General features: G+C 34.2%; 1 protein-coding gene across 1 annotated transcript in view; it reads left to right on the forward strand.

The window, feature by feature from the left end:
* Positions 1-13,027, forward strand: part of LOC123554678 (uncharacterized) — a 91,581-nt gene that overhangs the window by 76,315 nt on the left and 2,239 nt on the right. The window contains exons 24-25 of the mRNA XM_053547816.1: positions 7,407-7,538; positions 8,091-8,253. Coding sequence (XP_053403791.1) covers positions 7,407-7,538; positions 8,091-8,253 — 295 coding nt within the window. The remainder of the gene's footprint in view (positions 1-7,406; positions 7,539-8,090; positions 8,254-13,027) is intronic.

Below are 13,027 nucleotides of genomic sequence, written 5' to 3' on the forward strand. Positions count from 1 at the left end.
TGAGATACCAGCTTACATATAAAACCTTAATAAAAAATTTCTTAGTCGAAAAAATAGCATAATTTTGAAAAAAGCAAAATACAATGTAGAGTAATGGAACCTGTGCAGTGTAAGTCAGCTTGTCACAGTGAATAACTGTGTGCAGTTTCAATCCATTCCCACAAGTGGTTACTGAGATACCAGCTTCCATAAGAAAACTTAACCAAACTTGGACGCTGACGCATGGTTGAGTCCAATAGCTCTACCTATTCTTTAATAGTCTGGCTAAAAAGCTAAACAGAGTTATGGAACCTATGCAATGCAAGTCAGTTCTTCACAGTGTTATGTTGTAGCCTTTGATAGTAAATAACTACTTTAAATTTGAAGTCAACAGCTTTGATAGTAACAAAGATGTTAGATGTTATATAAAACTTTAACCAAGATATTTTAAGTGAAAAATGGAAATAACTATGTCAAAAATCAAATCTAAGTTACGGGGATTGTTTCTTCTGGTGCATACTTTGAAAGTGAATGACTATTTCAGATTTCAAGTCAAAATCCTTGATAGTAACAGAGATATTTGACTTTATCAAAAACGTTAACAAAACAATTTTAAGTTAAAAAGGGGCATAAATCTGTCAAAATTCAAACCAGAGTTATGGGGATTGCTTCTCCTGGTGTAAACTTTGATAGCAAATAATCATTTTAAGTTTCAAGTCAATAGCTCTGATAGTAACAGAGAATTTGACTTTATCAAAAAACCAACAGCAGTGCCAACACCGATGCCGTGGCGAGTGCAACAGCTCTACATTTTCTTCGAAAAGTTGAGCGAAAGAGTATGTAATATTTATGTCAAACTTGCTTCTATATTGATTTGCACACATGTGTACACTGTGATGCCAAGCTCTCATAATTTGAGTAATTTATGCCAAGTTAAACAGGCTTCAACAAAAGCCACTATCCTGTCACAGATATATGAATAGAAATTTGCTCTGAGCATAATTATGGAACTTGCAATTGTACTTGCCCTGCAGGATTATACTGTGATTTTTGAGGCTAGATAGCTAAAAGATGTAAAAGGATTCACAACTATATAATTCATTCCACTTCCTTACTGTATCATATTATGATTTCATTAGGCAGAACCTAGACAATCAGGAAGATTACTCTTTTTACTGCTTTTAATAAAAGGGACTTCAGAAAAGACGTGATTGTAAAAAAATTCTCTTAGCAGGATGAGTACAAATTTTAGCTGGACAAGTGAAAATTCTAAGCAGTCTGACATCCTTCAGAACTACATGTTGCAATTACATTCAAGGAATTTGTCGAGCCCTGTTACATAAACTCTACTGTTACATTAATTTACTGATTGCGGGCAAATGTAACAATGATGAGCCGCTTCCAAATTCTTAAGTTTATATAAAAAAAAGAACACAAAAGGAAATGTAGAAATGCATAATTTTAAGTTTTATTTCAAATGCAAAAGGTTGTAACTGATACCAATGAAAATAATTTGTAGTCTAGAATGCTGCAAAAGAGTTGTAACTTTAGATACATCTTTTTTGCAGTAAACATTAACAATGCGTGTGAAATAGATTGGCTCGCAAAAGAGTTGTAAGTCAAGTTACAACACCTTTGCAGTAATTATTTAACTGCTAAATGTTAGAAAAGTCATGCAATATAGTTGTAAGTAAATGTTAGTCAAATATCTTGGGTAAGTATAACACCAGCCAAAAATGAAAAATTTATTTTCATAAGTCATTGAATTTTTTCCAACATATCTTCAGGTTTTGTCAAATAAGCTATTTCTTGTAAAATAAGAAAGTTTTTAGCTTTTCCTGAAAAGTTTTCAAAAATGCAGTTACAACAGTTTTGCGGGCAACCCTCGATGTATATCAGGTCTGTGCATCTTTCTGTATAATTTCTACAAGTTTCTTTTGATTTTATTCCAGCTTCCTTAAACTAATGTTCCACTTGACTGATAACACCGCCACGGTAGCCTAGTGGTAGAGCGTCGACTTCGAGTGCGGGAGGTCGTGGGTTCGATCCCCGGCCGCTTCATACCAAAGACGTAAAAAATGGTACTAGCAGCTTCCTCGCTTGGCGCTCAGCATTAAGGCAATAGTGCTAGGACTAGTCAGCCCGGTGTCAGTATAATGTGACTGGGTGGGGTATCATGCCACGTGTCTACGGCGTGATATTCTAGTGAGGCAGCACTATGAAGTTGGGCATTGTGCTCACTGCTACAAGTAGACACCGTCGTTTATATGACTGAAAAATTGTTGAAAAAGACGTTAAACCCGAACACACACACACACACTTGACTGATAGCTTTACAAAAAGAACTTTAAAAAAGACATAAGGTTCTAAGATTTCAAAATCTGATTTGCTCCTTTTTTTCCAGCACAATCTTAAAAATGACCAATTAATTGCAAGGCAATATCCTGAGTCCGATCTCCAAACTCATTTCATTTTCAGCCACACTGGTTATGAAACTGATTTTGGAGACCAGTCTCAAAACTCCAGCATCTGATTGGTTAATGAGGTCAGTCTGGGAAGGTTGTATTCTGAGACTGGTCTGTTTCTGTCACACTTGGTCCAAGATTATACAACTGATTTTGGGAAACCAGTCGAAAACTTCAGCATCAGGTTGCAATTGGTTGCTTTTGAGCTCAGTTTTCATATTGACCAGTGGCTAGAGAGTTTTCAAAGACTGGTTTCATAACCCTGAGCTCCAAACTCCATCACAACCAGGGTTTTGACAAAAAATTCTTCTGCTCCATTAAAAATTTTCTAAATATAAGTACATTACTATTCTCTTTGCATGCTGGACAGGATTTTCTTGTGATTTTACTGGTGCTAGAAAAACACATCTCACACTCGGGGTGTAAGATGACTCATGTGCGGTAATTTATGAATGAATGTGTAAATTCATATGCTGTTTATAATAAAATATTGCTTAAAAGAAAGGCATTGGTTTCACTTTATTTCCTCTATTAATTTAGAAACATGGCATGCAAGGAAAGGAATCTATCACTAGTTGAAGGTGCTGATGGAAATATCTGGCTCTCGGGTAACTGTCCTAGTAACACGTCAGAGCCTTGTTACCCTCAAGCCAGATATTTCCATCCGTAGCATCAACCAGTAAAAGATTCTTAATTATATTCTTGATGATTGAGAAAAAAAAAATGGCATATTATCAGGGTATTGGACATTTATCAATGGCAACTAAACAGTAAGATGATCTAATCAGGAATTGTTGTGAATAATTGATAGCATAACAGCTGAAAGAGACCCATTCTTATTGACTTAGATTATTATCCAAGAGGATATATTTATTTACAAATGGCAAGATAGGTGGGAAATTCTATCAAATGAAAGCTTTGTATCTTTGTATCAGTAAAAGGCTTTCTTCAAACAGGTAAAATGCGTTGATGAAATGAAAATTTTGTTGTTGCCTTATCAGGAATTATAAAGTTTTCACCTTCATAAAGGGTGAAATGTGTTGATGATATGAAAATTTTGTTGTTTGCCTTATCAGGAATGAAGAAGTTTTACCTGAGGAGTAAAAAAAGTTGGTTGGATGAAAAATTTTTTGCTTTCCTTATAAGGAATTTAAAAGTTTTACCAGACAGGTAAAATGTATTGATGAGATGAAAATTTTGTTGCTTGCCTCGTAAGGAATTTTAAAGTTTCACCAGCAGGGGAAAATGTATTGATGAGATGAAAGTTTTTTTGCTTGCCTCATAATGAATTTTAAAGTTTCACCTGCAGGGGAAAATGTATTGATGAGATGAAAATTTTGTTGGTTGCCTCATAAGAAATTTTAAAGTTTCACCTCTAGGGTAAAATGTGTTGAGGTGAGTTGAAAATTTTGTTGCTAAATGCCTTATATGGAATTAAACACAGATTCAACATGAACATGCTTAAAATAAAAAGATAATGTTCATAAAAATCGCTCGACAGCGTTAGTAATGGTACTGAAATTTATAATATGTTAATGGACCGGTAAATTGACATTCGGCAATTTTTCGTGCAAATACGTATTCTTCATATGAGATTTCGTCAACTTTTGGCCATAATGGAAAATTATTTTTCATAACAACCAGAAAATGCCAAAATAGCATACAGAGAATACATAAATGAACTTTAATTGCGGAATGTAATTATGGGTCCACTACCTTAATATTAAATATAGGGAATTTAGTTGTGCTTTCTATCAAACAGATTAAAATATCTTCTTAAATAATACTGATTTATCATATGAGCCGCGCCATGAGAAAACCAACATAGTGCATTTGCGACCAGCATGGATCCAGACCAGCCTGCGTATCCGTACAGTCTGGTCAGGATCCATGCTGTTTGCTAACTCACAGTTTCTCTAATTGCAGTAGGCTTTGAAAGCGAACAGTATGGATCCTGACCAGACTGCGTGGATGCACAGGCTGGTCTGGATCCAATTGCTGGTCGCAAATGCACTACGTTGGTTTTCTCATGGTGTGGCTCAATTATCTTATCTCAACTTTTTTTTATTTAATCAGTTGAAATTATGCAGTTCATCTGCAGGTATGTCCCTTTAAAGAAGATTTAATCAAGTAATCAATGATTATAGATTTTGCAGGACCAAAATGAGATGAAGTGGCAATAGAGTATATTGTATTTGTAAAAGTTTGAACCGTTTCTTGTTTGTTTTTCAAATTAAACAGGAAGGAATTATGGTTTTAAGCTACATAATGTAATGTATTGAATTTGCTGAAATGAAAGGACAAAGGACAAATATTGATGTGTTTTAATGCGCAATATAGCATAATTCTTTTATTTACATTGAAATGCAGGATATTAAATTGTATACTGATAACTGAAATTGTAGAATCTTAAAGCACTTTAAAAATGTGTTTCTTTTCAGTGTATATAGCATAGTATTGAGTTTTAAAATTTTTAATATAATTATGTAACATTATGCTCTAATGATTTTATTATTATAAGATGAATATTGCTGTTTCCATTTAAAATACAGAATGTACAGTTTTGGAAGTTTCAGATAGTTTGCACATACACGTGTAGAAATTCATTTTATTCATTTGATGAAAATGACTTCTCACGAAACTAATATAAAAAGTGTAGTTTGATCATGTGATAAATTGTTGAACACTGATTGGTGGTAAAGGGGAAAAATATCTTCAAAAGGGCAAACCTGATAACAAAATTGCAACTCTGGCATCTTTGATATAAGCTGGAACAAGGGTGATAATCTGAACTAAACTTTCAATTTCTATTTTAGCTTCTCATGTTATTTTGAAAAAAAAAAAAGTTTTTCTTCTCCTGAAAAGGTACTTTTTTGTAGGTTTGCCTTCTTAAATAGAAACCATTGATATTCTTGAATGAAAATATTGATAATAAATAACTACGAGGTAAGAAGGGCGAAGTTCCGTTCTAATGGTTTTCTTTTTGTTATTTCAGGATGTATTTATAGATTAAATGCGTGGACGAGAATTGAAGGAACTGTATTAGCAATTCAGTACATTTAGTAATTCAAAGAAATTAAGTGTCAAGAAATGGATTGAACGCACATGGATAATTATAAAGATCGCTGTACTTTTTTCAGTGTTTATTTGTGATTCTTCTTTGAAGAGCAGTGAGTTAGACGATTCAGGATTACTTGAAAATTTCTGTTTGAACCGTGTATAAAAAATGGGTTAAACATTTGAGAGCTCTATAAATATAAATCAATCTATTTCTGGTGCTTGAAAAAAAAAACAGTTAAAAAATGTACAGAATGTTTGAACAAAACATAGAGTTTATTCCAATGTGATGCATAAGGTGGATGTAAATGATGATTCCGATGTGATATTATAATTCGTGTATTAAAGTGGTAATATCAGTGATAATGCATGAATGGGCAGCTGTAAACACATGGTCACGCCCCGTGGCAAACCCTGGAAATGGCCGATTTTCGGTAAATCTCCCCATGACGCCAGCAGTCGGAAATGGACGATATTCTGTTAATATTCCGGTTTCTACAGCCGTAACACCTCAGTTTGGTTTACGTAGGTGCAAGACGACAATATTTGGACCATCAACGGTGCTAGATAAGCATCAAGTATATAAACCAAAAGGGAATTATGTAGGAGAATCAAGTACTCAGAGTTATATAAGATATTTAAAAGTTAGCAATAAGGTATACAATTTTAGATAAATTTTGTTTTTTTTTGGTGTCTCATTGATCTTTATCAGAGTGTGTGTGTGTGTCTGTTTTTGAAGGATCTGTCTTCTATCTTCTTTTGTTCTCTGTGATTTTAAAACTGATTGCCCACAGTTTTGGTAAAAATTTTCACCATCAATGGTCACCATCCAAGATTTCAAATCTGCAATTTTGGCCATTTTGGGTTTTTTGCAAAATAATACGCTTGAATCCAATTACCATTTCTTAAGAAATTGACAAATCTCTCAAATAGTCAGAAAAGCCTTATTTGATCATATGCATTAATGGCAGGAAAAAAAAACAAAACAAATTTGGCATCATTCATATAAGCCTTAAGACTGTGAGAATTGCTTTTTCTACTTTCTTTTTTTGCATGTTTTCAAGACAAAAAAAAAAAAATACGCTTATCCTGAAAAGTAAACCTTTTGTAAGTTTGTCATCCTGAATGGAGACCATTTATATAATTACTCTTTTCCCCAAAAAACCTTATTTTTGCAACGGACTATACATAAAAAGGGCAAATCTTATTTGTAACTTTTTGTGATTCTACAATCTTTTTTTTTTTCCATAATATTATTTAGTTGATCAGGTATTGCAGCTTCTGAATTGTTAAAAGAAAAACAAAATCAGTGATTTAATTTTGTTCTAAACACTAATATCTTGGCCTACTTTTTTCCCAGCAACACCAGCAATTTGTCTTTGTAATATATTGCAGGCTGATCTTGGTCTGCACTGGTGGCAAAGGCAGAATTATTACTTTCCACCAGCAGACTAAAGGTTAAGGAAAAAAATTTTAACTCCAGGACCTATAAATAAGAAATCACAACCTGTTTATTATACAGATACAATTAACCTTGTCTATTTAGGTTCAAATTTTATCAAATTTGAAATTGTTAAATTGTGATTCACCATCAATGTGTAAAAAATTATTATCGTTTCAGCTGTTTATTTTCAGCCTTTCTGCAATCATCAGAGCTTGTCCAGAAGTCTTGTAGACAATATATCTATTCTCCCTGTGATAAAAAAACATGAAGACATAATTATAGTTACGCAACTATGTTTATGTCATAATTTGTACTTTTCTTCCTAAAATTTATTGTGTTAAATACAATTATCTTTAAGACTCTGTTTTACAGATTATATCGATAGAAAAATATTATGTCTAAAACTAATATCAGAAGTGTGATGAGAAAAGTAACAGTTTATAACATTTCTTCATGTTTAGGAATCAGAAGCCAAGCTGAAAAACACAATGCATATGCTTCGTGTACAACGGTCAAGGTCAGATCTGGATGTCCGAGACACACCTAACTCCCTGTATAATGCTGGTGTATTTGGCGGAGGCATGATGAAGGAGGTACTCTTTTTGTTTTTTCCATGTGTTTACCCCAGTTTTTGTTTGTAATGTACATTTATTGCATTTTCACTTGCTGAAAAGTTATTAAAGACATGAAGAATTTATATATAAATACATGAAAAAAAAAATTTATAAACAAGTACTGTGAAATTATTAATATTTGTGGGAGATTAATGTTTGTGGATTTTGTGGTTGAGTCAATACATGAAAATAAATCTGAAGAAACAAATATATCTCCCACTCATTTTAAATCCAAAGTCAAATTCCATGATTTCATATCTTAATGAAATAACTGCTGTTGCAAAAACCATGAAATTTCATGCCCTTGAAATTTAATAATTTCTCAGAGCTTTCACATTTTATTCAGCTCATTTAATGAATTCCATATGAAAAGGATTGACACTCCTAAGAACCTCTGGAATCCAAGTGCACAATGAGGTTACTGATAGAAAAGGTTGGAAATAGAAAATTTTATTTGCACATAGAACTAAGCCCCTTGAAGTTAAAACTTAAAAAAAAAGGCATTTGACATTGTGATTCTTCTTTTTGCAGAGATCTCAGGTCTATATGCCTACAAGTCAAGAACACCTGAGTAGAGAAGCTTTAGCAGGGGGTAACAAACAGGAGATGAAAGTTGGCATGGCAGTCATAAACAAGAAGGGCCTTATCGCCTTGACAACCAATGATGTGTCAGATCAGCTTCCGGAACTCTCAGGTTTAAAAACAATTCTTGTCTTACAGATTTCAATTTGTTGCACATTAAGGAAGTAGAATCTTTAACAAGAGCTGTCCGTAAGACAGCACGCTTGGCTTTTCTCAGTGCTGGACTCTGAATTAGAGCTTTGCCAGTTAAAACTTTATAAAATTTTAAGTTTAAAAGGGGCATAACTCTTGTCAAAATTCAAATCAGAGTTATGGGGATTGTTTCTCCTTGTGTAGACTTTGATAATATATAATTGTTTTAAGTTTCACATCAATAGCTTTGATAGTAACAGAGATATTTGACTTTATCAAAAACTTTAACCAACCTTGACACCGTGGCAAGTACAGTAGCTCTGTTTTTTCGTCAAAAAGTCGAGTTAAAAAGGGGCTTTGATTGATCTGTGTCTGAAATTCAAATTGAATGCATAGAGCAAAACTATTGGATCTGTGTCTGAAATTCAAATTGAATGCATAGAGCAAAACTGTTGTAACTTTATATAAATAAAGAACAAGATACAGTAGTTTTGCACTAAGTCCATGAAATTTATTATTTTATTACTCAAAATAAAAACCAATTATCTCATACAACACTCTTTATTCATCAAGAATATGCATTGATACTTACAACGATAGTTAAACATACGCATGATACATTTTGTAATAATTTAATTAAATTCAGTAAAAGTATATTGACAATATTGGGAGTTGATCGGCCGCTCATGACTCAACAAGGGTCTCACTGTGTAGAGTCGTTAAAAGCACAGCAAAATCCGTCGACCGAGAGGAGAACAGACGCACCAACCCAAGGCTTGCAAAAACAACGCAACTGCGCAATCCATCGAACTTCGAATTGTGAATCCAACCCAGCCCGGGTGTCACCGGGATGCGGTCAAATGCACAACCCTAGCCAATGTAAAGCGAGGCAATATAACACAATGGACCACAAGGCAAAGCAATGCAAGACACTTTGTACTTTGTAACAGGTATCACTCAAACAATGCAAAGTAACGCAAGACACTTTGTACTTTGTAACAGGTGTCACTCAAAGGCAAAGCAACACAAGACACTTTGCACTTTATAACAGGTATCACTCAAATGCAAACACACAACAATTTCAATTGAACGTCGAGCTACCTTTCCACCCATTTCGGGTTTCACCGAGAATGAGCGAAACCGCAACACGAGTCAATGAAAGGCAAGGCAAGGCAAGGCAAACTGACACCACTGAGAGCAACGCAACATACACAACATACGCAACACACGCAACACTAGGAATTGCCAAGTACTAGGGCAAAACCTTTTACTATCTAGTTAACACAAACTGGTAAACATATGATACCCCAAAGTACGCAACTTGAATGCAAACATACAGACACCGTATCCACTCACCTCACGGCCGACAGAATTTTACTGCCAACATATTATGAGCGACAATATCCATCAAGCCAGTATTATAAATAAACACCTTTTACTTATAGTATTATGACAAGATGAAGAAAAACTAATATTAAGGTCTATCAAATGTCACAGTTAAAAAGCCAGTGTCCTACATAATAATTGTTACCACAAATAATAGCAGAATTTTCTTAGTGATATCCAACTGTGATCACAAAGTTTTTAAGTTCACATGAAATAATATTTACGACAGTCTATACTTCCTATAATTATTTTCCTGTCCTTGAATTTCATGTCAATACGACACATTTAACTTAAAAAGTGAAACTTATTCTAATAATTTTATTACTTCACTATTGTCTTCTTGTACATTTAGTTTATATATTTTAATACTAGAAATACGTATATTAATATCAATCAACTAGCCTTTTTAAAGAAGTATAAAATCTTTCAAATTATACTGGAGAGTCTTATACAAATATAGTCACGCCCATGCTAAACCGTTTTCTTAAATAACAAAATTTATATACACTGCAACAAAATGTCTTAGTTTTTTCTTCATAACACTGTATGAACAAATCACATTTGGAAGTCCTTGGTCACGTAACAAGATGACATCTAGCCCCGTCATACATTTTGATGGCTGGATGTGTTATCTCCTGCAGTGTTATTGCTCTCCGGTATATCACCCTCATCAATTTACTTTGGCACGGTTTAACCCTGCAATTGTAAGTAAAAAGACGGCAGTATCTAACAACTCAGTCGTCAAGACCGGGTGGACAATAACAATTAACTTGAACTAGAACATCAACGTTAGCTATTGTTAAATAGATTGACTTTATGCAAATTTGCTTTACAACTTTGAACCAATTTCATAAAACATTCCACAGATGATGTAAGATCAACATAAATAGATCAGTTAAGTGTATATAAAATACTGACAAAGTATTCTAGCAAGTTGTTAAAACTACAATACTAGCCCGAAATTAAAGATGCAAAACTCTATGTTTCGAAAGTTTCCTATAAATACAGGGTGTGGCGGGCGGGTAGTTTTGACGTTACCGACGGTGTAGCTAGCAAAATGTGAGAAAACTGCACGAGATTATTGGTATTTATATTATATCGACTGGGTACCAGTATCAATAGGAACCAGTTCAGATCAGCCAAGTGAAACAATATCGATGACACGTTTATCTGCGAAAACAGACGACAATTTGATAAACTAGCAGACGGTAATTAACGAGCAACAATTTGAGAAAAAAGAAATTAAATTATTTTAATTCTAAAATAATTTCCATTATTTTTTATTTTTATTAATTTAATTTAATTTGATTTAATTTTTCAACTGAATTGAATTGAATTACATTTTGAATAGTTGGTGGGGCTGTAGGTTTGCCAGCATGAGCCAATTTTATTCAGGAGCACCAAACCAAGAATTTAATCATTTTGAGGGAAAACCTATATCAGAGAAAGTCATATACTGAAAGTCATTTTTGTGCCCCCTCCCCATGAGTGGTGGGGACATATAGATTTGCTGTTGTCCGTGCATCTGTGCGTCCGTCCGAAGTTCGTGACGCGCCTAGCTCAAAAAGTATTTGATATAAATTGATGAAACCTTGCATGAGTCTTTATCATGAAATGAACTTGCGCACCTCCTATTTTTCGTCTGGCTCTGCCCCCTATTTTTAGAGTTATGGCCCCTGAAATAGTAAAAAATGCACATTTTCACCTTGTGACATGCCTAGCTCAAAAAGTATTTGATATAGATTCATGAAACCTTGCATGAGTCTTAATCATGATATGAACTTGCGCACTTCCTATTTTTCATTAGGGTTCGTCCCCTATTTTCAGAGTTATGGCCCCTGAAATAGTCAAAAATGCACATTTTCACCTTGTGACGCGCCTAACTCAAAAAGCATTTGATATAAATGGATTAAACCTTGCCTGAGTCTTTATCATGATATGAACTTGTGCATCTCCTATTTTTCGTCTGGCTCTGCCTCCTATTTTTAGAGTTATGGCCCCTGAAATAGTCAAAAATGCACATTTTCACCTTGTGACACGCCTAGCTCAAAAAGTATTTGATATAGATTAATGAAACCTTGCATGAGTCTTAATCATGATATGAACTTGCGCACCTACTAATTTTCATCTGGGTCCGCCCCCTATTTTCACAGTTATGGCCCCTGAAATAGTAAAAAATGCACATTTTCACCTTGTGACGCGCCTAACGCATAAAGTATTTGAAATAAATTAATTAAACCTTGCATGAGTCTTTATCATGATATGAACTTGCACACCTCCTATTTTTTATCTGCCTCTGCCCCCTATTTTTAGAGTTTTGGCCCCTGAAATAGTCAAAAATGCACATTTTCACCTTGTGATGCACCTGGCTCAGGAAGTATATGTTATAAATGGATTAAAACTTACATGAGTCTTAATCATGATATTAACTTGCATACCTCTTATTTATTTGCTGGCTCCTCCCCCTATGTTTAAAGTTATGGCCCCTGAAATAGCAAAAAAATGCACATTTTCACCTAATAATGTACCTAACTCAAAAAGTATTTAATGTAAATTCATGAAACCTTGCTTGAGTATTTATCATAATGTGACCTTGCACACTTGGAGTTACGGCCCTTGAAATAGCCAAAATAGTGGATTTTTTGTTTGTGATGTTCATAGCTCAAAAAGTATGTGGTATAGAATAATGAATCCTTTTCATATTTTTTTTTGAGGCTATACCCCATTAAGACTGCAAACATTTGAATTATTTCCCCTTATTTGTGACAAATGTACCAGTGGGGGGCACAGCCTGTGTCCTGCAGACACATTTTAGTTAGATGATGATATTCATCCATTTATAAGTTGTTCTCAAGTACATCTCAATCTCTGCATCTTTTTTATATGCCTGTCTCTGAAAGAGCAGGGCGTATTATGTGAACATGTCACTGGCGGCAGGTGGCGTTCAGCGACCAAAAGCATGTCCGCTCTCTAAGTCAAACACTTTTCATCTGATCATCACCAAACTTGCTGACAATGTTTTTGGGCAAAATAACTTGGCCAAGTTCGATAACCAGTCAAATCGCCCCAGGCACTCCTGGATTATGGCCCTTGAATTACTCAAAAATCTGCATTTTTAGCCTTGTCCCCTATATTAGTTGAACAGTTTTTGTGACAGTCTGGCACTCTTGTTTTAGTGTCTACTGCTCATACTATTGCAAAACACAGTTGTTGGAAAGGACATACATTTGACATTTCCGACAACAAAGCTTCAAAAATTGTAGTATATCATTCAAAGTCAATACTGATTGGATTTAAGAAATGTTTCAACTGTCTACAAATTTACATTTGTTGATTATTACTGCTGATAAGAACAATTATTTTTTCTT

This window comes from Mercenaria mercenaria, chromosome 7 (assembly GCF_021730395.1).
Source record: "Mercenaria mercenaria strain notata chromosome 7, MADL_Memer_1, whole genome shotgun sequence".
Taxonomy (NCBI): domain Eukaryota; kingdom Metazoa; phylum Mollusca; class Bivalvia; order Venerida; family Veneridae; genus Mercenaria; species Mercenaria mercenaria.